Here is a 27,252-nt window from a genome sequence, read left to right as displayed (position 1 = left end):
ACCCTCATTAGCTCCAACTAAAAATGGACCCACTGGAATTTTTACAGGCAGCTATTAAGCAGGAGTAGAACTCACAGGGCATTATTATGAACATGGTTACTAATTATGCCTCACAAGCCGGGGATAGGGGGTGGGGGTGGGGGTGGGGGGGCAGCTGGGGGCAGAGGATGCTGTTGGGTTCCTGCCTTCCAGGGGGTGAAATTACTGCTCTCTCATCCTTGACGATTTCTCCATCTCCCAGCCAGGCCTCTGGGCTGTCCAGGTCACCCTCTGGTGAACTTGGCCGATAGTTTCTCTTTCAAGAATGTTACAGCCAACCAAGCCATCCGCGCGCCGCAGGTAAGGAGTTCACACACCCATCATTGAGATGTCTGATGACGGTCAGCAAGTGCTGAGCCCAGCAGCGGCTCGACACACAGCTAACTCCTCCTCTGCCAGTTGCTTCCTCCTGCCGGGTCTTATTTAATCCTTCCACAACTCCTGTGAGGTGGCTGTCGTTGAACCAATTTTCAGAAGGGCAAACGGGTTCAAGGTTGCATGGCTCAGCTGAGTCTGCACAGTATTCTTTGCACGGACTGTACCTGGAAACCCTTCTGGATCATGATATGGTGATCATTTTCCTGAAGGCAGGGGACTTAGAGACGCCACAGGAACATCTCAAAAGGCAGAGAACCATGGCCAAGGAGAGAGGAAGGAGGAGAAGGGTTAAAACAAAAATCATCTACTCCAGAGGGGACACTATATATCAGACATGGCCCGTAGTCATGTTTTAATTGGCCTACACACTCTTATATGATGGAATTTGTTGCTGATATTTGAAAAACCAGAGCATTTCCCCCAAAGAGCCAGACTTCCAAGTTGTCTCTTTTACTTTTTTTGGCATGCCAGGTCGTAGCTGCAGCATGCTCGATCTAGTTTCCTGATCAGGGATCGAACCCAGGCCCCCTGCAGGGACAGGCGGATTCTTAACCACTGGACTACCAGGGAAGTCCCCCAAGCTTGTCCTGAAAAACTGTAATCATTTGGCCAACCATTGGTGGAGGCAGACTAGGGCTTCCCTCCTCTTTAAAGAGGACAGTACTCTCCAGCGTGCCACCGTACCCACTCGGCCAGCGTCACCCATTTCTGTTCCTTGCCTGACACACTGACAATTGAGTTTATGGTCCCTGATCTATTTCCACCGACCCCCTCCCTGTAAGAAAAACAGGACCCAGTGAGGTGACAAGATCAAAGGCACATGGGGTGACCTAAGACAACCACTTAGCTTCCCTAGGCTGCAGTTTCCTCACCTATAAGATGGGAATGTTGATAGTGCTTGTCTTAACGTGGGCTGCTGGAACAACATACCACAGTCTGGATGGCTGAAACAATAGACATTTATTTGCTTAGAGTTCTGGAGTGTGGAAAGTCCATGATCCAGGTGCCAGTAAATTTAGTTTCTAGGGAGAGCTCTCTTCCTGGCTTGAGGCGGTCACCTTCTTGCGATGTCCTCACATGGCCATTCCTCAGTACATACTCTGTAGGGAAGGGCAAGCTATCTGGTGCCTCTTCTTGTGAGGATACTGACCCTATTGGGTCAGGGCCCCAGCCTACAATCTCACTTAACCTTAATCCTTTCCGTAGGGACCCCATCTCCAAATATGGCCATATAGTTAGGGCTTCAGCATACAAATTTGAGGGGGGACACAAGTCATCCTCAACATTCAAAAAACTAAGATCATGGCTCAGTGACAGATCTTATTTTCTCAGGCTCCAAAATCACTGCAGACGGTGATTGCAGCCACAAAATTACAAGACACTTGCTCCTTGGAAGGAAAGCTACGACAAACCTAGACAGTAGATTAAAAAGCAGAGACATCATTTTGCTGACCAAAGTCCGTTTAGTCAAAGCTATGGCTTTCCCAGAGTTGGACCATAAAGAAGGCTGAATGCCGAAGAATTGATGCTTTTTGTGTTGTGGTGCTGGAGAAGACTCTTGAGAGTCCCTTGGAGCAAGGAGATCAAATCAGTCAATCCTAAAATAAATCAACACTCAATATACATTGGAAGGACTGATGCTGAAGCTGAAGCTCCAATAATTTGGTCACCTGGTTCGAAGAGCCAACTCATTGGAAAGCTTTACACTGATGCTTGGAAAGACTGAAGGCAAAAGGAGAAGGGGGCAACAGAGGAAGAGATGGTTGGATGGCATCATTGACTCAATGGACATGAATTTCAGCAAACTCTGGGAGAGAGTGAAGGACAGGGAGGCCTGGCGTTTTGCAGTCCATGGCGTCACAAAGAGTCAGACATGACTGAGTGACTGAACAACAACAACAGTTCAGTCCATCAGTTCAGTTCAGTCGCTCAGTCATGTCTGACTCTTTGTGACTCCATGAACCGCAACATGCCAGGCCTCCCTGTCCATCACCAACTCCTAGAGTCCACCCAAACTCATGTCCATTGAGTCGGTGATGCCGTCCAACTAACTATCCTCTGTCGTCCCCTTCTCCTCCTGCCCTCAATCTTTCCCAGCATCAGGGTCTTTTCCAATGAGTCAAATCTTCGCATCAGGTGGCCAAAGTAATGGAGTTTCAGCTTTAGTATCAGTCCTTCCAATGAACACCTAGGGCTGATCTCCTTTAGAATGGACTGGTTGGACCTCCTTGCAATCCAAGGGACTCTCAAGAGTCTTCTCCAACACCACAGTTCAAAAGCATCAATTCTTCGGTGCTCAGCTTTCTTTATAGTCCAACTCTCACACCCATTCATGACTACTGGAAAAACCATAGCCTTGACTAGATGGACCTTTGTTGACAAAGTAATGTCTCTGCTTTTTAATATGCTGTCTAGGTTAGTCATAACTTTCCTTCCAAGGAGTAAGCATCTTTTAATTTCATGGTTGCAATCACCGTCTTCAGCCCATAATGGTGCCCATTTCCTAGGGTTGCTGTGTGAGGCTGGACTGAGTCCATGTGGGAAAAGCACTCAGCGTCTGGCGCATCATATGTTCTCAGTAAATGTCAGCAATAACATGTGACAATAACAGTGAGGGCGTAGGCTCCCTCTTTAGCTTTTTGTAGCACTTCCTCTGCCAAGAGAGATGCTTGTCATGGTCTCTCAACTGCTCCCCAGACAATTGTCTATCATAAGGTCGAGGAAAGTGTTAGCATTAAGGAAGGAAGACATGTTGGCACGTGTCTAATGCTGACTCTTTCCTCAGGTTAGACACCAGGGAGCCTTCAGGGAGACTGACAACAGGAGACCCCGTGGTCGTCTCCTCTGGGAAAACTGAACACCCCGCTGTAAAACTGGGCTCACACTCCCTCTTCAGTATTCCAGCCTCTTCAGAGGCTGGGCAGACAGTCAGCCTCTCAATGTGGTTAGCTCGTGGCCCAGATACACAAATGCCTGGATTTCCTTCTTGTGTAGAGTCCTTGTCCCATCTTACCTGTCTTTCCTTTTCATCTCCGGGTGTGGGACATTCCCTGGAAGGCACCGGGCCTGTGTCTGGGCCCTGGAGATCCAGGTGTACTGGTCAACTCGATCTGCTCCACAGTCTACTCTCTGCTCTGCGCTGTGCCGGAGGCTGTCCTTGGTGGACTGGGCTCCCGTCTCCTGCCCTCATCTGCTCCTTCAGGCCTCAGGCAGGTAACAGCTTCTGGGTTCTGCACCATCCCTAATGGTCCCGTCATCTCCCCTCTGCCTCTGTCAAAAAATATCTTTCACTTAAAAACCAGTTCGAGAGTCCCACCTGTCTTCTGCTTGATCCCTGACTCATATAGAATGAACCTGACCTGTACAAAGATTTTCAGGGCACAGTAGAGAGGTCTGAACCCAGAAAAACTGCTCAGTGGCAGGGTGGTGAGTCAGGCACTCATTCTGCTCAAGGATGAGTTTCCTGCTTCAATTTCCATGACTATTTCACATACACACCCTGTGGCAGTCACCAAACACCTAGAGGTGGCTGCCTGCCTCAGATGGGATGCTGCAGGCAGCTGAGATTGGCAGATAGAGTGCCCTTTGTATCACTTGGGTTCCTGGACCTTCAGAAACTCCCAGGGTAGGTCCTGTACGACCCAGATCATGCGTCTCCATAGCAACTGCCTTAGGTCTCATTCATTAGCTGGGGCAGGCCTGGGTCACCGCACTTACCTATTCATTTGGGAAACAGATGCTATTTTATTAAACTGCTTCTTTTTGTCTTCCTATAGTGCCCAAGAGCCAAAAGGGGCTTCCTCACATAACCCCACTGTCCCAAGGCATCTGAGCGATGGCTCCTCTTTGCATGAATCTCAGGAAACCCATAGAGACCAAATTCAAGTATTTGCAAGATGGCTGCTGTTAGAGACTGTATTTTATTTACCTATTTATCTACTTACTTATGGCTGCACTGGGTCTTCATCGCGGTACACGGGCTTCTCATTGCCGTGGCTTCTTGTTGTGGCTCGCGAGTTCTAGAACACAGGCTTAGCAGTTGTGGCATGCAGGCTTAGCTGCTGCATCGTGGCATGTGGTATCTTCCCAGACTAGGGATTGAGCCCATGTCGCCTTCACTGGCAAGTGGGTTCCTCACCACTGGACCACCAAGGAAGTCCCAAAAGACTTGATTTTTCTGTTCGTCCAAAATTCATATGTCAAATTCTCAATTCCCAGTGCAATGGTATTAGGAGATGGGACCTTTGGCAGTGATTAGGTCATAAGGGTGGGGCCCTCATGAATGGGATTAGTGTCCTTGTAAAAGAGGCCCTGCAGAGCTCCCGTGTCCCCTCCACCAGGCGAGGGCACACTGAGAAGCTGGCTGTGCAGGAACCAGGAAGTGGGTCCTCACCAGTGTCTGGGCTCTGCCAGCACCGTGATCTTGGACTTCCCAGCCTCTGGAACGGTGAGAAATCAATGTTTGTTGTATGTAAGTCACGCAGTCTGCAGTCTTTTTGTGAAGGGGCGGGCCCAGGGCCTCTGACTGCACTGTCAGGAGTGACAGGAGGTTTCTTCTCTGAAGGCTGCCTTTGTCATTTCACAGCAGACGATCCTCGTCCTCTCTGGGAAAAAAGGTAGCTGAAACCCAAGAAACTCTTAAATTTCTGCTCCCTCTAGCCAAATGTCCTCAGAGCACCTCAGAACCCTACACCTGGCAGGAAGAACCATTGTCCAGGGCCCGCTGCTGCCCGTGGGTCGTTCAGGCCCCAGTGGGGTCCTCTCCCTGGGGCCTCCCTGGTCTGAGTCCCTTTGCTTTCATTTCTCCTCTGTGCTCCCCCTTCTCCCGTGATCCCTCTCCAGGGCTTTGGTTAGAAAAACTAATGAACCTGAAATTCAAGGGACTTCTCTAGGAGGCAAAAGTTTGAAACATCAGGACAGTAAAACTTTTTGATCATAAGAACATCCGGGTCTTGACTGTGACGACCATTTAAATCCACATTCTTCTTGCTATTAAAAAAAAAATAGAAAAAAAGAGTTGGATTAAGAGAATCTTCTAGTTCTGCCACTTATTAATTGTATCATCTTATACAAGTTGCCTAACTTTCTAAACCCCAGTTACTTCCTTTGTAAAATGGGGATAATAATACCTGCCTTACAGGCTTAGTATAATAGACAGTTGTTATGTTTTCAGGAGTTAGTGCTCCCCTCACCTTTTAAAAACTTTTCACTTGGAAATAATTTCAAACTCACAGAAAAGTGGAAGGAATAAGAATAGTGCAAACACTGACTGCATACTCTTTACCATTAACATTTCACTTTAAATCTTTTATTATTTTCTTCTACACACACACACAGAGTGAGGTATTTTCCTGAACCACTTGGGAGTAAGTTACACATTGAATAGCCCTTTCCCCTGGTATACCTCATATTTTCTTTATAAAATAAAGTATTTATTTCTTTACCTATTTCTTTATTTTTGTTTAAAACATTTTTGCTTGCACTTGGTCTTTGTTGCTGCTCTCAGGCTTTCTCCAGGTGTCGTGAGCGGGGTCTACTCTTCGTCACAGTGCCCAGGCTTCTCTCTGTGCTGGCTTCTCTCCTTGTGGAGCACAGGCTTTAGGCACACACGCTTCGGTAGTTTCGGCTCACAGGGTTAGTCGCTCTGTGGCATGTGGAATCTTCCTGGACCAGGGGTCGAAGCCACATCCCCTGCATTGGCAGGGGATTTTTATCCACTGTACCACCAGGGAAGTCCCCTAAGGTACATTTTCTAAGAAAAGGAATCAGGATATTCTCTCACATCACTATAGTACAATTACTAACTTCCATAAAGCTGACAAAGACACAATACTTTTATCTAATTGAACATCTAGATTCCAGCTTTGTCAATTGAACCACTAATGTCATTTACACCATTTTTTCCCTCTTAGGTCAGGATCTAGTTTATGATCAGATATCACATTTAGCCATCATGTTTTTTTAGTTTAACTCTTTTTTTTTTTTTTTTGGCCTTGCCATGTGGCCTGTGGGATGACCACCAGAGAAGTTCCTAGTCTTTCCTTAATTTGGAACATGTCCACAGATTTCCTTTGTCTTTTATTACATTGACAGTTCTAAAAATATAGTTTTTTGAATGGAAGTTTCCTTATTTGGGATTGGTATGATGTTTCTTCATAATTAGATTCATGTTAAGGATGCTAGTCAGACTGTTGTATAGGGGATGTTGTGTTCTCTGGATATCACATTTGGAGACACGTGAATGGCACCCCACTCCAGTACCCCACTCCTGGAAAATCCCATGGACGGAGGAGCCTGGTAGGCTGCAGTCCATGGGGTCGCTAGGAGTTGGACACAACTGAGCGACTTCACTTTCACTTTTCACTTTCATGCATTGGAGAAGGAAATGGCAACCCACTCCAGTGTTCTTGCCTGGAGAATCCCAGGGACGGGGAAGCCTGGTGAGCTGCCGTCTCTGGGGTCGCACAGAGTCGGGCACGACTGAAATGGCTTAGCAGCAGTAGCAGATGTTCATCAGCCCATAACTGGTGATAATAACTTTGATCACCTGGTCAAGGTACTGTGTTACTCCACTGAATAGTTACCATTCTTCCCCTTGAAACTTACAAGCAATTTGAAGTAAGACACTTAAGATCATGCAGATATCCTGCTCCTCACTGAAATGTCCCCTAGCATGCATTTATGACTCGCCTGAAAAAAGTCTACTATGAGGATTGCAAAGTGATGATTTTCTAACTCTGGTATTCCATTCACCTTTACATTCTACTATAAACAAGATTCTTCCCTTCTACACCACTTATTTATGTATTTATTTATAATCAATATAGCCTTGTGGGTTTCTATTTTTCCACCAGCTGTCTATCTGGTTACCCTGGGGAGGGCTGCTGTATTGCAGGCTCAGTATCAGTCTTCGCTGTTGGCCGGCTGAACTCCCTCAACAATGGCAAGAGCTGTGGACCAGATCTGGTGTCAATTTAGAAATGAGGTAAGGGTGTATGATTTTTCACTATGGTGACTGAAGTTGGCCTTCTGCTCATAGCTCTCTGTTCTTTCTAATTATGCAAATCAAGTAATACTTTAATTGGCTGCCCACCTATCACTCCTGGTAGGGTGACCATGGGTATCAGTTCGACTGGGGTGGTTCTAGTGTACACTTATTTCCCCCACGTAATCATTACTAGCACACTTTTCACTCTTGAAAGTGGCTCAATTTAGACAATATGTGTGTGTGTGCATGCTAAGTCACTTCAGTCGTGTCCAACTCTTTGTGACCCCATGGACTGCAGCCCACCAGGCTCTTCTGTCCATGGGATTCTCCAGGCAAGAATACTAGAGTGGGTTGCCATGCCTTCCTCCAGGGAATCTTCCCAACCCAGGGCAACTGTGTCTCATGTCTCCTGCATTGGCAGGTGGGTTCTTTACCACTAGTGCCATCTGGGAAGCCCAATTTTGACAATGAATACCCTCCCTTTAGGAACACCATGATTTATTATCCAAACACCAGGGGTTCCTGCAGATAAAGTCACACTGGTCTTCCTGCCTCCTTGCTGTCCATTGTGGTAAGTATCCCACCTTGTCCTTTATGATCATGTGCTCCCACCAGGGCTTTGCAGTTCTGTGATTTTTATCATCTCCACTAAAATCATGGAGCTCAGTCCCACAGCAGCTTCCCCCGTACCATCAACCTTGAACTACAAGGTCAGTCATGTCATGCTCACAAAAACAAAACAAAACAAAACAAAACAGACTTCCTTACTAGCACACTCTTTATTGCTTTAGTGAAGAGTGTGTCCTCTGGGCCAGCCCAGGGAACTAGTCAGGTGGTGGATTCTTGAGCCGTATATGATAAACTCTTCTAATAGTCCCTCCTTCCTGAATCTTCTGACCCCTTCCTCAACACTGCACATGGAAATCTGGCTTCTCCACTTTGCTTACTGTAGGCCATTTTTGAGACCAGGCTTCAAAAAGCCACCCTAGCAAACTCTCCGGGCAAGCTCCAAGCATCCTTACTAAAATATTAAATCTCGAGTTCTATGTGAATATCCCCAAATTAGTAAATTCTTCCAATTGAGCTTCCTGCTTCACCCCCACCTGCAAACAGAACATCTTCCAGATCCACTCCCACATGCTTCTACAGTTCCTGCCAGTGCACACCAGCCAAGTCCCACAAGATTTGTGGCAAGCATGCTCTTTCTCCCTGGAGCAGGACTTCTTCCAAGTGTGGGCTGTGCGACAGCCTGACTCTGGGTTTTGGCAGAGGCAGTAAGTGGCGGGGCCAGGTCTTGAGAAGAAGCCTTCTTTGGGCAGGAACATTCAGGAGATCTGAAGGGTCAAGAAACTCATCCACCCCTATCCCCGGTCTCAGGGTCCCAGTCTTTCCCTATCAGGGCTCTGCTTTGACGTGGATGCCTATCAAGGCCATGCATTTAGTCTATTTTTGCAGTTCTGCTACCCTTGTGGTCAAACTGGCTCATCCTAAAGGAAATCTACAATGAACATTCATTGGAAAGGCTCATTCTGAAGCTGAAGCTCCAATACTTTGGCCACCTGCTGTCAAGAGCTGACTCATTGGAAAAGACCCTGATGCTGGGAAAGATTGAAGGCAATAGGAGAAGAGGGTGACAGAGGATGAGATGGTTAGAGAGCATTACCGACTCAATGGACATGCATTTGAGCAATCTCCGGGAGACAGTGAAGGACAGAGGGGCCTGGTGTGCTGCAGTCCATGGGGCTGCAAAGAGTTGGACATGACTCAGCGACTGAACAGCCACAGCCACTTGTATTCCCAATGTTTCCCTCTCCATCAATTCAACCCAGTTAAATACGTGAAAGCTGTGATGCTATTGCATATCAAAGCTACTGCTATCTCTCTTGTCACCAGCAAAGGACTCTATTGACTTCATACAGCGAGGAGACACAACCCAAAAATCCATCCTGAGGACTCGCTTTCTAGAACCACTTATAAAACCGGTTGTCTTAGCTCTGTTACTCTAGAAAACAGGATCTGAAAGCAGAGATGAAATCTGATTGAGAAGGCAGCAAGAGTGAGTGAAAAGGGAAACAAGGTGGGCTAGGAAGAGAAGCAGTGCAGGACGGTCTGTTCTCTTGCAGGTAGGTGCTTCACCACCCTCTGCAAAGAGCCGTGGCAGGTGCTTCAGGAAGTACGTCTGCTCAGCCATATGGGATGTCTCCAGACAGTGTTAGAAAATCACGACTCAGAACAGTCCATAGGAGGCAGGAAGGAAAGATAATGTATTTGCCCAGCTCCCTCTCATTTCCTCTTTCTATCAGTCAAATGTCCCTCGTGCAGGCCGCAGGCTCAGTCACTTCAGTCATGTCCGACTCTTTGCGACTCCATGGACTGCAACCCGCCAGGCTACTCTGTCCATGGGGATCCTCCAGGTAGGAACACTGGAGTGGGTTGCAATTTTCTTCTCCAGGGGAATCTTCCCAACCAAGGGATCGAACCGTGTCTCTTATGTCTCCTGCGTTGGCGGGCAGGTTCTTTACCACTAGCACCATCTGGGAAGCCCCAAAATGTTCCCCAGAGGGAATTAATTCCCTTAGATTCCCCATTGAGGACTGCTTAAAAGCCACATCCTTCAGTGTGACATTTCATCTGATGCAGAAGTAGTAGACGGCTCAGAGACTCCAGACACGCGGTCAGCCAGCCTGGCTGTACAGCAGCAGCCAAGGGGGACCTGATGGGCAAGCGACTGTCTATCCCAGATGGCTGAACTGCACAGATTTGGCTGGCTGTGAAGGGAGCTGTGGAGGCAGGAAAAAAGGCAACATCTAGCCAGTGTGATTAGGCTCATAAAATGCATCTCATACATCCATCAAGAGGCTATAAATATCAACAGGTGGTGGAGCTAGACGTATCATCATCAGGTTAGGATTTTGTCTTATTTATCTTAGAGACCCTAGCAACTGGCACTTGAAAAGAAGATACCATTTGAACTCAGTTTTTATGGTTCCAAACCATAAATTAAAACTACTACATGTCTCTGCTATGCCAGTTGTTATGCTGGTGAACAAATAGGACTATGCTCTCAGAGGTTGAGCAGCTGGTCATCATGTGTCAAGTTGGCCTTGCCCCACTGTGTGCATATGTGGCTATGTCACTCTTACTAACCACCTGAGCCCTGGCTGCCAAAGGAGGAAAGGAGGCGATAAATTAGCCGTTTGGGATTAACATATATACGGTACTATACATGGGCTTCCCTGGTAGCTCAGCTAGTAAAGAATCCGCCTGCAATGCAGGAGACCCTGGTTTGATTCCTGGGTCAGGAAGATCCTCTGGAGCAGGATAGGCTACCCAGTTCAGTATTCTTAGGTTTCCTTGATGGTTCAGACAGTAAAGAATCCTCCTGCAATGCAGGAGACCTGGGTTCGATCCCTAGGTTGGGAAGATCCCCTGGAGGAGGGCATGGCAACCCACCCCAATATTCTTACCTGTAAAATTCCATGGACAGAGGAGGCTGGTGGGCTATAGTCCACAGTGTTGCAAAGAGTCAGACATGACTGAGTGACTAAACACAGCAGAGTACTATATATAAAAGAGATAACCAACAAGGACCTACTGTATAGCATAAGGAACTATACTCAGTATTTTGTAACAACCTATACGGCAAAAGAATCTGAAAAATACATATATTATAAATAAAAGTATATTATATATAAAAGAATATATATATAGCTTAATCACTTTTCTGTACACCTGAAACTAACACAACATTGTAAATCAACTATACTTCAATTAAAAAATTAAAAACAAACAAACAAAAAAACCCCCCTAAAACCCATAATCTGTCTGGCCTGGGTTCACTTGAGTGTTATATAACACGAAATACACAAAGAAATGGAGAACAGAGTCGGCTGGTCCACACAATGAGTACAGTTCTCAGATGCAAAAGGATTCTGAACAAAAGGGCCCTTCTGACCTCCAGTCCTTTCAGCGGGACAGCGCAGCTCACATCAGAAGCTGTCTTACCACCTCTTTGGAAAATTAACCAAATCTCATAGCTGTCTTCTTAGACCGTTTCACTTGACTCCCCACTGCACCCATCCCCTGGGATGGAGGATGGATAGTAGGAATACTGGAGATGAAAAACAAAAGCGTTTCCTTCAACTGTGGGGGAGTCCTGAGGTGCCTAGGCCAGGAAGATGATCGATGACCCTCTCTGGTCCCTAGGATCTTGATCCGGGTGAAGCAGGATCCAGGCCCTGGGTTGACATGGACCTTGTAGTTGTTTGAATTTGGCCTGAGTGGGGACACTGGAGATTGATGCCAAGGACACTTGCCAGACACTCTGTGATGTTCACTAACGGGTCTGATCACTTGAGCTTAGGAAGCTCCCTTTTCTCCTGAGGGCTTGTGAGGCCATATTCTCTACTCTGCATACAGATCTGCATCTTGAAACCCTAGTCTCCTGGACTTGAAACCCCAGGGGAAGTGAGGAGAAAGAGACGGATCTGAAAGAGAGTGAGAAAAGGGAGGAAGGCTGTTTGAGGTGAGAATACAGCTCATTCTTCTGAGGCATGTTTTCTCCTAATCAGGAAATGAAAACCAAGGCAATTATGTATTGAGAGGATAACTCTCTTTCCATTCCCTATTTTTTCCAGATGTGCTTGTACTTGAATTACTCAGATAATTTCCTGAATGTTATTATTAGGTCCATTTCCTCTATCTGGACCTGAGTTACTCTCACTGTGGAATCTATAAAGTCCAGGGCCTGGGCTCTGTCGGTGATGCTGCAGGACTGGTTAGGAATCCAGGTCTCTACCTCACCTTTCTTCTGAGCCAGGAGCTACACTCCAGCACCCACCCCTCACCACACCGTTCTCTGAAAGCGGAGTTCCAGTTCCACAGGAGCGACTAACCCATAGCATCCAGAAACAGATCTGTCATCAGTGGTTTTAGATGATTGCTTCTTTTTCCTCTTCATTTAAAAAAAATTATCTATTTTAATTGAAGGATAATTGTTTTACAGTGTTGTGTTGGATTCGGCCTTATGTCAACATGAATCAGCCATAAGTATACATGTCCCTTCTCTCTTGAATCTCCCTCCCACCTCCCACCTCCCACCTCCCACCCCATCCCACCCCTCTAGGTTGTCACAGAGCCCAGGTTTGAGTTCCCCAAGTCGTAGAGTAAATTCCCACTGCCTATCTATTTTACATACAGCAGTGTATATGTTTCCATGCTACTCTCTCCATTCCCCCACCCCGGCAATAAGTCTATTCTCTATGTCTGCAGATGACTGCATTTTTAATTTGAGGTTAACCTAGCATTGCTGTCACAGCTGCTTTAACTCCTCAAAGCTGGCAGGCTGGCCTGGAGTTTAAAGAGAAAGGCTTTACAGCCAAGTTCTGAAGTCTCCATAAGCGAGGAAGTCAGAGGATCATAGAATCTTAGAGCCAGAACAGACCTTGGAGAGTGAGCGATCTGCTCTTCTCAGATAGAGGCCAAGGCACAAAACAGGCAATGGCTTGTCCTGGGTCACACAGCTTAGCCAACTGATAAACCTGGCCTTAGGGCTAGCCCTCAGGTGAGGACTCTGGTGCTCTTCCCCTCTCACCTTGCTCTTCTTTTTAAAAAGAAGATGTCTTTAAGACAAAGGTCTTTGCCTGGAGAGTGTGGGAGAGCCTCCACTTCACCCTGGCTCTGAAGCATCTCTCCCTCCTCTCCTAAATCAGTAGCTGTGACAACAATGTGAACCTCGATGACCACTCCCTCGCATATTATCTTGGGTGTAAAGGGACTTTATTAGTCTCTCTGGACTAATGTCTCACAAGGAAAGATGCTGAAGCTGAAGCTCCAATACTTCGATCACCTGATGCGAAAAGCCGATTCGTTGGAAAAGATCCTGATCCTGGGAAAGACTGAGGCAAAAGGAGAAGGGGACGACAGAAGATGAGATAGTTGGATGGCATCACCGACTCGATGGACATGCATTTGAGCAAAGTCCTGGAGTTGGTGATGGACAGGGAAGCCTGGTGTGCTGCAGTCCACGGGGTCACAAAGAGTTGGACACGATTGAGCGACTGAACAACAATAATGTCAGAGGGTCTATGGCTCTGTTACCTAGTGGGTTTTGGGTAATTCGTAATGTGGGGTTAAAAAAAAGTGTGTGTGTGTATATATATACACACACACACTTTTTTTTAACCCCACATTACGAATTATGTGAACAGCCCTGCCTGAACCACCCATCACCGCTTGGTAGCGGCAGGTGAGTGTGTCCAGTGTTCCTCAGGGAATGTGTCTTACCACAAGCCCTCGTCTACCTCGGGGTCACTTCTTGGGTGGCTTTACTCTCAGGGTCACTTCTTGGGTGGCTTTACTTTTCCTCTGCTTCCCACAGTTGCAACCCCCGCAGTACCACGACCCTTGGGGAAACTCTGTCCTAAGTCCCAGGGACCCACGCTCCCGCCCCCGCGGGGGTCCCAGGACAAGACGGCGATCGCATTTCGCGCGGCCGCCCGGGGCCCCCTCCTCCTCTTCGCTCCCGCCCAGGAGCCTCCGGAGCCAATCAGAGCGCGGCGGAGCCCCGGGTTGTGAGAGTCCCGCGCTCGGGCCCCGCCCCTCTTTGTTGCGGCGGCCAATGGACGCAGTCAGAACATCGGCGGCTGCCCGGGTGACTCGGTTATCTGTCACAGAATAACATTCGAGAATGGGACATGGAATGAGACGACGGCCGCAGCACCCCCAAGCCCAGGCCCAGGCCCAGAAGCAGCCCCCGCCTTCCCCGCCGCCCGGAGAGGCTCCGCAGCCATGAGGCCGACTGTCCGGAGGTAAGGTTCCGGAGCTGCTGTGCGCCCTTTCCCGCGCCCCGCCTGCAGCCAGTCCCCCGCCCCGCCCGGGGTGCCCGGCGCTGGAACTCGGGGAAGCAGGCGGGTGGAGCCACTGCCCCTGCAGCCGGGGGCCGGGGGCCGCCCCTAGCGCTCCCGGCTTCGGGAGGGCTTCCTGGAAGAAACGCGGCGGTCTTTGCAAGCCGAGGCTAACGCTTGCGCCCTCGCGGCAGCCCCGGGCGCTCACGTGCCGGCACGTTCTGGCTCAGCTCTCGGGCACATTTGGCGACCCAGGAACGTGCGGAGCCTTGCGGGGACCTCCGGTTCCTTCCTGCGGCGTGTCTTTCTTCTTCTTCCTTCCCCGTCCACTCCGCAGCCTCCACGCTCCTTGTATTTCCCTCTCATGGTTTAGGTGGGTGTGAAGCTTTGTGGCAATATCCAAGTCGCCTTGCTAGGTAATTCCAGGGCTGGAAGCTGGTGTGCAATTCCCTGGCTGGGGGTGGGCTCTGTCCGCGCGCAGTGCGGAGCGGACAGTGAAGTGGGGATCCAGCAAAGCCCCACTGCCTTGGCCACGGCCCCCTCCGTGGTCCCTCTGGGTGTCCACTTACCGTGGTGTGTGCTGTCTCTCACTGATTTCAGGCACGGCCCGTAAGCAGAGCTCCGGCCGCCGCTCCCCCTTGGTGCGTCCTGCCGCAGCGAGAGGCATGGAGAAGGCCGCCCCTGCCGGGCGCTGATCCCCGCGCTGCGCCCGCGAGCACACGCCCCCTGCGCAGCCCTCCGCGTCCCCCGCCCCGGCCCCATCATGACCGGCTCCGCGGCCGACACTCACCGCCGCCCCCACCCCAAAGGCGCCAAAGGCACCCGGTCCCGGAGCAGCCACGCGCGGCCCGTGAGCCTCGCTACCAGCGGGGGCTCGGAGGAGGAGGACAAAGACGGCGGGGTGCTGTTTCACGTTAACAAGAGCGGCTTCCCCATCGACAGCCACACCTGGGAGCGCATGTGGCTGCACGTGGCCAAAGTGCACCCCAAGGGGGGAGAGATGGTGGGCGCCATCAGGAACGCCACCTTCTTGGCAAAGGTTAGTAGCTCCGAAGGAGGGGTGGGCTGGGCAGGGATGGGACCATTTTACCTGTACGTAGCGTAGCGAATAGAGGCAATTTCCATTTTCCTGGTCCTGCTGCAAACTCCCTTCCCCGCCTAATTCTTCCCGCCGGCTCCCACCCCCTTTGCTTAATGGAGATGTTTGTCTTGGATGTCTTAGCAATGCGAGAGAAAAGGAAGAGGGGTTACTGTCCTGGGACTGTGTGGTCGACTTGTGCCAAGGCTTCTTTGAATCTGGAGCCAAATTCTGTTATTTACTTACCCTCTGTACATCCTCCTTCAGCGAAAACTGAAGCCACCAGGTAGCACCAGTGTGCCAAGAATGCATAGACTCCCTAGGCATCGAGCCCCTCTCACCCTCTCTGGAGTCTCTTGGTCCTCCTCTGTGTTCCCCTCGAAAATGATGTATTAGACTGTGAATGAATTTACAACCAACCAGTCAGACTTCTCATCGTGAATCATTCCTAGACTTTTTGCCAATTTTTTTTTTTAAATGACAATGACTTTCACCTCTGAAACTTGCAAAAGAGTCAACCCTTTCTTTTCCCAGCTTATCTGGGCTCTGAGAAAAAAGAAAAAAGTGTTTTAACCATGACTTAAAAGGGACTTTCCAGTACCCATGATGAATGAATCTCACAGGATAGAGAAAGAGACTTAGGAATGAAACTGTTTCTACCTTGGAGAGAAGCCAGTGAGCCAGTTGAATTTGGTGGCCAAGGATAATGTTAATAAAATGGAGGGACATGTGCAGGGGTCTCTATGTGAAACATCAGAATGCAAACTCAAGGAGGAATGACGCAGAGCCTGGGGGATGTAGCATGGCAGATGGTTTCCCGTGCACCCTGGGGACTCTGGTATGGCTGAAAAGATTCCTGGGCAGGTCTAGGAATGCCAGGCCCGAGACCTGGAAAGCCATCTGGTCGAGTCCCCAACCTGGAGCATCTGGTTACTTGAGCCTCTGAGCCTGCAGGCCAGAAAGCTGTGTGTGCCCTTGGGGAAAGTGGCAGAGCCTCTCAGCTTCCTGTGGCAGTTGGTTACAGTGTTTTATTACCCTGCTGGTCAAGGAGATCTTTCATTTTGCTCAAAGAGAATCTTGCCTGCTTTCGTGTCAGCTGTAATTACCCTTGCTGAGTCCTTCTGGAGGACTCAGAACCTGAAAACAACTCTGGTACCGATGTACAGTTCTGACTTCAGAGTTGGTCCTTACTTAAGTGAGGCTTTCTCATTTAGCACCCTCAGCACCCACCCTGCTTCTAACTGTGACTTCATCCTTCTCCTGACATTGTGCGTGGGGACCCCCTTTCTCTATAGGAATCAGAGAATGTCAGCGTTGGTAGAGATTAATCCCTGCCTCTCAGCAAAAACCCTCCCTTTTTTTGAAGACTTCCTGGGATTGGAGGGCTCGCTACCTCACAGAGCAGCTTCCAGGCCTGGCCAGATTTTGCTTACTAGGGAACTCTTAAACTGGGAACAGAAGTCCGTCCCCACCCTTCCTCCCCAGTTACGTGTCATCAACAGTTCTTCTGGTCAAGAAGCAAAGGGGAGCACACATGGCCTTCCTATGCTACTCACAGCTCCCTTGAATGTTATGAGATGGTTCTCTTGGAGTGAGGGAAGGACTTGGAGTCAAAAATCAAGCTACTGAATCCTAGTCCTGGTTGTGCTACCTCTAGCTTCGTGACCTAGATCACTCATTTAAAAATCTCCCACCTTCGTTTTCTCATCTGTAAAATGGGATTAGATCAGGTAGGGTGTAAAGTTCTTTCCAAGTCTCAAATCCTATGGGGTTATGACCCGTTAATCTTCAGGTTTCCGGTGATGTGTGCAATAACAGAGGGACACTGGACTATTCTGCATCTTCCTTTAATCGTCTTTGTCCACAGGTAGTTCCTTTCATCTTTTCTTTTTTATGTATCATAGTTCCCAGATCAACTCACTTTCCTTGTCCTCTTTCTAGGACAGTTGCTACTTTGTCATCAGTCAGTCCCGGAAAGCAAGCACAATATGAAACACAATATGCTGAATGCTGTCTGAGCAGCTTAGAACGTACACCACTACATCCGGAGACCTGTACTTTGATACTTCCATTATTGAGGCTGAATTCTGGGTTCTTAAAAAAGACTGTTCTTTCTTTTCTTTTCTTTTTGTTTTAATATAGTGGCCATATCATATTGTACTTTCACAGTAATACTAAGGTCATATGAGGGCTTCTGCCAAGCCAGGACAACCCCAGCCTGAACGTGGGCATCGGCTTTTTGAATCTAAATAAAGAACTTCACTTTTCTCTCCTACGTTGTATCATGATGCTTGCTTCTCCATCCTCAGCCCCGCTGTAGCATCCCCTCTCTCCTGGTTCTGACATCCCCCAAACTCTGACTCTGCACAGGCCCTGGGATGGGAACAGCTTTTTCTTTTTTAAAAATTTGTATTGGCATATAGTTTCTTGACAATGTTGTGTTGTAAATCAGCTACATGTATACATATATCCCCTTTTCAGATTTCCTTCCCATTTAGGTCACCACAGAGCACTGAGCTGAGGGAATAGCTTCGAAAACTCCCGCTTCCAGGAACCTCTGATTCGAAGGCTATACCTGCACTCAGCTCAGCAGAGTTTCTCCTCTGGGGCCAAGTCCTTTTCTCTTTTAATCAAATCCATGTCTTGCTGAGGAATTTGTACAGAAGCAGGGGGTAGGGGGGAGTGGTGGTAGAAAAGTTGGAGAGTTTCAGGGAGATTAACCTTTTGGTGGGCTTCCCAGTTGGCTCAGCAGTAAATAACCCGCCTGCCAATGCAGGAGCTGTGGGTTCGATCCCTGAGTTGGGAAGATCCTCTAGGGAAGGAAGTGGCAACATTCTCTAGTATTCTTGCCTGGGAAATCCCTTGAGGAGCCTGGCAGGCTACAGTCCATGGGGTTGTAAAAGAGTCAGACATGACTTAGTGACTAAACAACAAACCTTTTTTTTTTTTTTTTTGACAATTGAATATGGAATATGGATTAAGAAAAGAAGTGAGCAGGGTAAAGTGTCAAAGACCTAAAAGGAGGACTGAATGACACTTCCTTTGACCACAGGCATTCTGTTAGTAAGTTCTGTCCAGAGATCCAGGTGCCCCCACTGGGGAAGGGGGGGACAGGTGTCTCCTGCTCTGCGATCCTCCTTCTAAATGTGTGACTGTGGGCCTCTGCCCTACTGGTTACTGGCTCTGAAGTTCCAGCTGACTAGGTGAAAGCCAGGGTTTTTTAGGGGTAGTGCAAGAAAGCAGCACGAGTTAGTTGGCTGATAATCAAGGTTGGGAAGGAGAAGCAGAGAAGATGGCTGGCTCAGAAAAAATCAGCTGAGCCAACTAGGAGTCAGCACCTCCTGCTTCTTGACTGCCTGGAGCCCAACTCTCCTGGGGCAGACAAGCAGATGGATTCAGCGGGAAACATCAAGCCGTTTCTTGCAGACGCCACGTTTTTGTAACTCATCCTCACGTTGATCCCAAATTGTGACATAATTCACATTTAGTGGACTCCGCTTGGCCTGAGTGAAGAAGGGTGAGGGCTGTGGAGCCAGGCTTTGCTGCAGTCAGGGCTCCTCCTGTCGCCTGCTGGCACACATGGGCAGCTCACTTTCTCCCCTGTCCTGCGTTCCAAACCATCAGTCCCCACTTCCTGCTCAGCCTGAGGATGTGACCCCTGACCTTCATACCAGGTTACCATCAGCAGATTTCTGGGGCCCAGCCTGGGCTCAAGAGTGGTGTTCCGTGCTCCCCTCCAGCTTGCCAGAGAAGATTCTTCTGCCTGGAACCTGCACAGTGTATGGTATATTGCCAGGGCAGGGATGGCAAAAGGCTGTGCTTTCTCTCTGTACTTTCTTGTCAAAGACTCGTGGTGCCCGGGGCTCTCGCTGCCTCCTGGCTCCTTTCCTGGCTCCTCCTTCTCGCCACATGGTGATGTATGGGGATGACACATACTGGTGTCTGTCCACATCTTTGCTCCTTGGATGCTTCTGACAGGTCATTGCGTTTGGCAAGGATGGAGTGAAAGAGAGCCTGTCTGCAAAAGCTGGCCTGTGGTTTGTTTCCTTTTTCTTCTTGAACAACGGTCTTCCTGTCCACCCCCCTTCCCCCACCCCCTGACTGTAGGCACAGTGCCTACGGTGGTAGGAGCTCTTAGAGGGGGTGGTTTAGATTTGTGCCCTCTAGATTCAGCCTTCTTCAGCTGGGATGTGGCTTGAGAAACTTGGATGCAGTTGGCAGGAGGGACTTGACAGGGACAGGATAAATCTAGGTTGAAGTCTTGGGTGAATTGGGGCAGGAAAATAACAGGAGAGACTCTCAGGACCCCAGTCAAGGATGAGAAGAAAAAGGAGCGTTCCCCGGGCTGTTCATGAAAAGGCTGTACCAGTTAATTTTCCCATCATGCCACAGGAGAGCATCCTACCAGGACTGGGTATCCACACTTCAAGATATCTCTCTTTATTGGAGAGGCAAAAAATGATATTCTGCAGTGGCTTTAATTTTTCATTCTTAAATTGTGCACTGGAACATTTAAAAAATATTTATTCACTATTTGCATTTCTTTGTGAACTGTCTTTTCATGGTCATTTAAAAAATTGTGGGGACATATTATTTACCATTTTAAGTGTACAGTTCACATTGTACTTACAATTAAGTACATGAATTACTTACATTAGTTACATGTAAGTTCACATGTACTTACAATTAACTTCACGAATGAAGGATATTAACTCATGTAATTTACACTGTAAGTAGGTTCACATTGTTGTACAACCGCTACCACCTTCCGTCTACAGAAGTTTTTCTTCTTCCTCGGCTAAAACTCTGTACCCATTAAACACTGAGTTCTTATTTTTCCCTCCCTCAGCCCCTGGCAACCACACTTCTATTACTCCTTGGCTCTATGAATTCGACAGCCATAGTAACCTCATATAAGAGAGATCATTCGGTATTTGTCCTTTTGTGACTGGATTATTCCACTTAGCATCATGTCTTTGAAGTTCTGGCTTATATATCAAGTGTCAGAATGTCCCTTCCTTTTAAGGCTGCGTAGGAATGCGTGGCCTGTGTAGTGCATTATGTTCACCCATTATCTGTTGATGGACACTTGGGTGTCCATCAGGGCCATTTTCTTTTTTTGCAAATACAAATGTGCCTGTTTTTATTGTAAGCTTACCTATATTACCTTCCTGACCATATACTTTAAAGAGACTATTTTTTTTAATTTATTTTTTATTGAAGGATAATTGTTTTACAGAATCTCTTTCTTTTTAAAAATATTCACGTATTTATTTAGGCTGCACCAGGCCTTAACTGTGGCACTTGGGATCTTCAGTCTTTTGTTGGCGCTTGCTGGCTCTTTAATTGTGGCATGTGATATCTAGTTCCCTGACCAGGGATGGAACCCAGGCCCCCTGCCTTGGGGGCACAGAGTCTTAGCCACTGGACCCCCAGGGAAGTCCCTGGGGCCATTTTCTCTTCATGAAAGCCCAGAGAGTTTTATTAACTTCTTCGAAGTGTGAACTCTTCATGAATTATGGACAGTAACGCATGGCCCCCACGTATCCACAGGGGGATATGGACGTTTTCATTCTCTTCCTTCAGGCTGAGAAGGCATCTCTGTGATGCTCCTGAGTTGAGCCTCCAGGGGCTCAAACTCTGCTGAATCTGTTATCCAGTTCCTGAAAAGTGGACACCATTCAGACTCCTCACCCCCCCGTCCAGACCCCTGAAAACACACCGTTGATGAATAATGATTAGGACAGCTAACACTTAAAGAGCCCCATGCGCCGAGCCCCAAGTTGCCTGCTTTTTACATTAGGTCATATAATCCTCACCGCCAGCCTGGAAGGTCTGAAGTAGATGGTATTCTTTCTTATTTTATCAAGAGGGACCTGGAGGCTTAGAGGTGGGGGCAGCTTGCCCAGGGTCCACAGCAGTTAGGTGAGAAAGCAGGGACTCATAATTACCCTGCAAGGAGCCTGCCTGGTTTGCCGTCCGTTGGCCTGTGGGGGCATGGGCGGCCGGAGGCTGACCCAGCCTGAGCCCCCCGCCAGCTGTCCCAGACGGCAGGGTGGGCTGCAGCCAGATGACCTCATCCCCTCGGCAGTCCCCAGCTGGGGTTTGGGGAATGTGGCCGAGGCTCCTGCACTCGCTCTCAGCTGGGGCTGAGGTAAGCGGGCAGCTGTTTTGAAAAGCCCTTGGGCGCCACTGGGCTTGCTATTCTGAAGACCAGCTGCCCCCTGACTCCCACCCCCGGCATCCGGCCCTTGCGGGCTCCATCGGGCTTGGGGGCATTGAAATCACTTGGTGGTCAGCCCCAAAAGCTGACTCAGAACCAAGTGGCTCTGGCTTCCTCAGGGCTTTGGGCAAGGGACGTACCTCTGGGGATCCCTCAGGTGGCTGGTGACTCTGTGGGGCGTTTTCCCGTGCTTGCCAGCTTTTCTACTAACTAGGTACCAACCCCGCTTTCTGCCCGTGGCTTCATGAACTCTGCCACTGCCCTTTTGGTGCCTGTCCCACCTCCCGCTTTGTACCTGGCCCAGAGCTCAAAACACAGGAGGCGCAACAGAAATGGTTGTCTGCGTCTCCCCTGCTTCCTCACTTTTGTATGAAAGCTCTGGCACCTTCTTACACAGAATTCCGGGTGTGGGTAGATCTGTGGATGTTACTGCAAAAAAAAAAAAAAAACCAGGGACAAGCTTCCCCGTGTTTGCTAGGGCAGAAACACAAGGACACGCTTCGTATTTTGACCCCCAGGGGGTTGTGGGGAGGACCATGTAAACAAATGTTCAGATGGGAACATTTTGCTCCCAAAAATGACTCTCCATGACAGGAATGTGATTTGAGTTGATATGTTGTAAGCAAAATGTTTGCAGAACAGCTGTGTGAGCGTGTGCACTCCCAGTCTCACATTTTCTTTTTCTCTCTCTCTCTCTCTCACACACACACACACACATTGCACCTTGGCTGTGAAATAGGATGTGTGGCTAATTCTGTTTTAAATAAAAGCAATGGAAGGTGTAGAAGTTCGAAGAACCTCCTGCTTCAGGCCCAGAGGCCCTGCGCCCTCCAGCTTGGATGTAGGGCCTGAGCCTGCAGAGCTGGGGGCAGAACCAGGGACCTTCGTGGGCCGTGTCTGGCTTTGGTGCCCACAGGCTGTCCAGCTCTGCCCCCAAGTCTCTTCACCAGTGGCTTCCCCTCTATTTCACCAGTGGCTTCCCCTCTATCAGCTAAGCACTCCGTCCCCAGGGTCTCCCTTTCCCTGTTTTCTTCGAGAGTGGAACTAATCTGACCTGTGGCCCCTTCTGCTCCTCCCTAAGCGACGCAGGCCTCCTCTCCCTCCTGCCGGAGCTGCCAGCCCGCATGGGCTGGCAGGCCCTGTCCCTGCGTCTCCCCACCAGAGGCCAAGGTTAGAAGGAAAGTAAAGGAGAAACTGCCCCCTTTCTTCCCAGGAGTGACTGGATTAGAAGCACTTGCTTATTTTCAGTCTTGGCCTGGTCGGCGGGGTGGCTCAGAGCTGAGCGCCGTCTCAGCTCTAAGTTCCTAAGAAGAGGCACTTACCTCCCACTTGCCTGTCCTGGGTGCTTTTGCTCCCTTCTCTTCCCGGCGGAGGGTAAGACCTTCAGACACTCAGTGTTGACCTAGAGGCAGATTAGGAAGTGCAGGGGAGACTGGCCGCCAGGAGGGGTCAAAAGGTAAGACGGCTCCTGAGTTGGAAGGGATGCCCTTCCCTGGGAAGAGTTGAGACAAGAGGGGCATCCTTACGAATCCGCTCGGGGCTAGATTCAGGGAAGGGGTGCCACAGGCAGTGCAGGGGGTGGTGTGGGGGAGAAACGCTAGGTGCAGAGCCATGTTGCCTCCTTTGGGGCACCATCATGTATTCAGAGGTGCCCTGGCGAAGAACACAGGTTACCCCAGCCACGCAGAAAAGTGTCGTCGTGCAGTCGAAGTGTGAGGATTAATGGAGCACCTTGAAACACCCTGCCTGGGAGGGGAGGGTGGGACACTACAGGGCATAGCCCTTGGCCTCAAGAAGAGCGGAGGCTCCCGCAGGGAGACGGGCCGTGTTCACGCAACACGCAGAGAGCCGTAGGGAGCCCTTGCGACGACCCAGGGCAGGCTGTGTGCCAAGGGAACACAGAGGACGTCGGCAGGGGACTGACTGGTCTGGGGAGACCTTATCCTGGAGGCACCAGTTGAATGGGTGCCCGGGGCAGGGTGGCCAGCTGAGCTTGGGAGCAGCTCTGCAGTGGTCCTGACCCTTGGTCCACCCTGAGGCACTGGGCTCCACAGCATCTCCTTGATACGACCATCTCTGTCTATTTCTCTGCAGCCTTCAATACCCCAGGTTCCAAACTACAGGCTGTCAATGACGATCCCAGACTGGCTCCAGGCGATCCAGAACTACATGAAGACACTACAGTATCCTTCCGACCGGGGTCAGAGGAGACGACCCAGCCAAGGGGATGGGCATGGTGATCGCAAGTCTGATGGCCTGTCTGTTCGCAGATGGTCAGCAAATGCGGTGTGAGGTTGATGAGGCCAGGGACGGAGGGAAGCCGTGATGTGAGAGCCTAGGGGTGACACTGGAGGGCCATCGCTGTGATGCTCAGACCCTCTCCCTTTAAGCTCAGACCCTCTCCCTTTAAGCAGGGTGTGGGGCAGCCGGCAAGGGGCGGCCAGGGGCGGGCACTGCTCCTCCTTCTCTCTCCCTCCTCCCTCTCAGTCATCCTTGGCTCCTTCCATCTTTCTTCCAATGCCAGCTTCCTTTTCTCTCTTCCCTCTAGTCTTCTGCTTCCTTTTCTTTCCTCTCTCTTTTTGGCCTGATGCTGACCACGCATCATCAGCAAGAAGCCCATCCGGTGCTGCCTTTCGCACCTGGTACTCTTGCTCTGCATGAGTGAGTGTGGCTCTGGGCTGGGGTCCCCTCCACTTGGCGTGAGTTTGAAGAAGAGCCAAGTTGCCTTGTGGTTCCCAGCTGGGTACAGACCAGCCAGCCGTGGCTCTCTTTTCTCCTCTGATCTAAGGAGTGTCTGCAGTCAGGATTAGATCAGTTCTGAGCACCTGCGTGAGCTGTGGTGTAAGAACCAAGGGGGCGGGTCAGATGGTCCCCTTGCCGCGGCTGGTGCTTTATCCGGGATAGGGGTCAGATGGGAGCCGGGCTGAGAACAATGTCAATGAGAGGGAGGGGCTGTCTGCCTGAGTGAGTCAGGGAGCATCTTGGCTCAGCCAGTGTTGGGCTCCCTGCCGCTATCCTGGCCCCCAGCACATGGTCCATGAGGTCAGGCCTCGGCTCACCTCTGTCCTTCCTCCCTAAAGACAGAGAGCTTAGCAGAGAGGATTTCACAGGGCACTGCACACATGTCCCGCCTGCCCCGCAAGAGGCCTCCCCTCTCTGCTACGGGCAAGAAGCTGTCCTGTGGACTTATGTGTTTGCCCTGAAGGGAAGGGTGCTAGCAGATGAGAACGGCCCCTTGGTTGGGTGACCCCTCTCAGTTCCTTCACAGACTGTGAACTCCCTGTGTGTTATTTTCCCAGTAGAATCCTAAAGTAATATTAGGGATTAGAAGATAGCACCAGCCTCCAAGGCTCAGGCTGACAGCCCAAGCCCAGGGAAGGCCGTCTGATTCAGTGCTGATCACCGAATTGGGAACTCGCGTGGGGAGCTCCCTTTGGCCCAAAAGCATAAACTCTTGTCAGAGTCCACCTGGAGCCCCAAGAGCTGAGCCTTCCTGGATGTGACTGACTCCTCACAGAACATTCCAGAAGGTGATGGAAATTAGAACTTAGAATTGCCCACCCCACTTCTACTTGGGGCTTCCCTGACAGGTAAAGAATCTGCCTGCAATGCAGGAGACACAGGACACTTGGATTTGATCCCTGAGTTGGGAAGGTCCTCCGGAGGAGGAAATGGCAACCCACTCCAGTATTCTTGCCTGGGAAATCCCATGAACAGAGGAGCATGGTGGGCCACAGTCCTTGGGGTCACAAAGAGTCAGACACGACTGAGCCACTAAGCAGGTCCCTTCTACTTAGGAGAGGGTCTTCACAAGGATCATCTGGCTGGAGATTAAAGAGGATAAGCCTGGGGAGAAATGCATTGTGGGGGCACGTTTGCATGTGCTTTACATATAACTGCTCTTTCTCCCATAAACCCTGCAGCACACTCTCAGTCCTGAAGGATCTGCTTTTTCATTTTTCTCTTCGCTGACCCGTTGTGATGGTCGCTGACCTGGATCGGTGACTGCAGAGAGGGCCAGAGAAGCGAAAACATGCCCCGTGCTGCCGGGATCAGGTTCCGGGTCACCTTGCCATTGGAGTGTCCTCCCTGTTCTACCCTCTGACCAGCCTTTTATTTTGCAGTTCCACGGGCCTTCCTAGTGCTTTGTCCTGGACGCAAGGACTGGTGCTAGGGTATGGGGACCACTTGGGGCCAGCCCTGACTGTGCAGGTTCTCAGCTGGGGATGCAAAAGGGTGAATCCTGCCTTCCCTTCTGTCAGCCTCACAGCCTTGGCCAACAGGGGTGCTGGCCTCGCACAGGATTCTGGGACATGAAATCTGTAGTCCTGAGCTCTGTTGTGTGGGGTGCAGCCTTCTGAGGGTGAGGTCTCTCTGTCTCTGAAAGCAGCCGTTTACTGGAGGTTCTCCTCCCCAGCCCATTTTCAGGGCTGATAACTGTAAGGGACTGAGAAAGGATGGTCAGGTAAATTTTTCTTAATTATTTTTTTATTATAGATTGGTCTCACTCTATGCACTAGATGTATAAACTAGATATAAGCACGGAGAGAAATCTCGGCATATAAATAGAACTTTTGCCTGTTGCATTCTACTTTTACATTCTTCCCTGGTGGCTAAAGAAAGGTAAAGAAAGTGAAAAGTGAAAGTTGTTCAGTCATGTCCAGCTCTTTGCGACCCCATGAACTTTATACTCCATGGATTCTCCAGGCCAGAATACTGGAGTGGGTTGCTGTTCCTTTCTCCAGGGGATCTTCCCAACCCAGGGATCGAACCCCGGTCTCCTCCCAGGTCTCCTGCAGAAGAATGAACCACTGTCTGAACCACCAGGGAAGCCCAGAAGGTAAAGAATCTACCTGCAATGCAGGAAACCCTGGTTGATCCCTGGGTCAGGAAGATCCCCTGGAGAAAGGAACAGCAACCCGCTCCAGTATTCTGGCCTGGAGAATTCCATGGACAGAGGAGCCCGGCGGGTTCCAGTCCATGGGGTCGCAAAGAGTTGGACACGGCTAAGCGACTAACACTTTAAATATACCAGGAATCTCACTGTTTGAATGAAATCTTTGGTAAAGTGAAAAACCATTTTACAACGAGACTGTGGAGCCCTTTATTTTCCTATTACCTTCAGGGTTTTGTATATTGTATTTTTAAAAGCTGAGCGGGCCTTTATTGTTATGGGTTATTCTTATGGCTCATGCTGGTAATTTCCCAACAGTTGAGCCTCTTAAAATCATCCCCTGCCTCCCCCAACCCCTCATCAGTCCCAGATGGGGTGACTGAATAACATCCAGGGCCAAGACCATGGCCTGAAATCAGAATCGCCAGAGGTGGAGCCCAGAACCTGCTTATCACAGACTCTCCAGGAGGTTGTTAAACACGCTCGTGTCCTAGGGGCCAAGCACGTCTTTGCCAAGACAGGAATCCCAGCCCTTCTTAGGAGGGTGTGCAATGCCTTGAGGTGATCATTGCTTCCCTCTGCAGCTGCCTGTACCATTGTAAGGGCACGCGTCTAACCTCATACTCCACTCCTGGGCTACAGGTTCAGGCTTCATTGGCACCTTCCCAATACGCACTTTTCCTGTAGGATTTTGTTGGAGGCGAAAAAGAGAAACAGAAAGTAACTTTTCTTTAGGTTCAGAAAAAATCAAGATCCAGTATCAAGAGAGCCTGCTATCAGAGAATCTCTGGTCCCCTTCCGAATGAG

General features: G+C 49.6%; 1 protein-coding gene and 1 long non-coding RNA gene across 9 annotated transcripts in view; one reads left to right on the top strand and one right to left on the bottom strand.

Moving 5' to 3' along the window:
- Positions 1 to 1,358: 1,358 nt before the first annotated feature.
- On the bottom strand, positions 1,359 to 14,008 carry LOC101906305 (uncharacterized). Of its 6 annotated transcripts, none has more exons than XR_009490912.1 (6): positions 13,213 to 14,008; positions 5,862 to 12,379; positions 5,286 to 5,406; positions 4,362 to 5,021; positions 3,431 to 3,687; positions 1,359 to 1,517 (listed from the first exon to the last, which is right to left on the bottom strand). It is a non-coding gene; the product is annotated as an uncharacterized lncRNA (long non-coding RNA). The 6 variants fall into 6 exon arrangements; XR_009490914.1 differs by having other exon boundaries at positions 4,362 to 5,406; positions 5,862 to 6,169; positions 8,509 to 12,379; XR_009490911.1 differs by having other exon boundaries at positions 4,362 to 5,406; positions 5,862 to 11,892; positions 12,301 to 12,379.
- A 77-nt stretch (positions 14,009 to 14,085) lies between these two features.
- The window catches only part of VASH2 (vasohibin 2), a 40,856-nt gene continuing 27,689 nt past the window's right edge, over positions 14,086 to 27,252 (top strand). For 2 of the 3 annotated variants that reach the window (NR_198880.1, NM_001434987.1), the window contains exons 1-3: positions 14,086 to 14,214; positions 14,851 to 15,289; positions 23,646 to 23,734. Coding sequence is in view for 2 of the 3 variants with exons in the window: in NM_001434987.1 (NP_001421916.1) it covers positions 15,014 to 15,289; positions 23,646 to 23,734 (365 nt within the window). In the remaining variant the exon portion in view is untranslated. Of the gene's footprint in view, positions 14,215 to 14,850; positions 15,290 to 17,269; positions 17,604 to 23,645; positions 23,735 to 27,252 lie in introns of those variants that run through there. The other variant, NM_001079611.3, reaches the window with a different exon arrangement.

This window comes from Bos taurus, chromosome 16, assembly GCF_002263795.3.
Source record: "Bos taurus isolate L1 Dominette 01449 registration number 42190680 breed Hereford chromosome 16, ARS-UCD2.0, whole genome shotgun sequence".
In the NCBI taxonomy this organism is placed as follows: Eukaryota; Metazoa; Chordata; class Mammalia; order Artiodactyla; family Bovidae; genus Bos; species Bos taurus.
The sequence above is the reverse complement of the archived record's forward strand: the minus strand, read 5'-3'. Positions and strand labels throughout refer to the sequence as shown.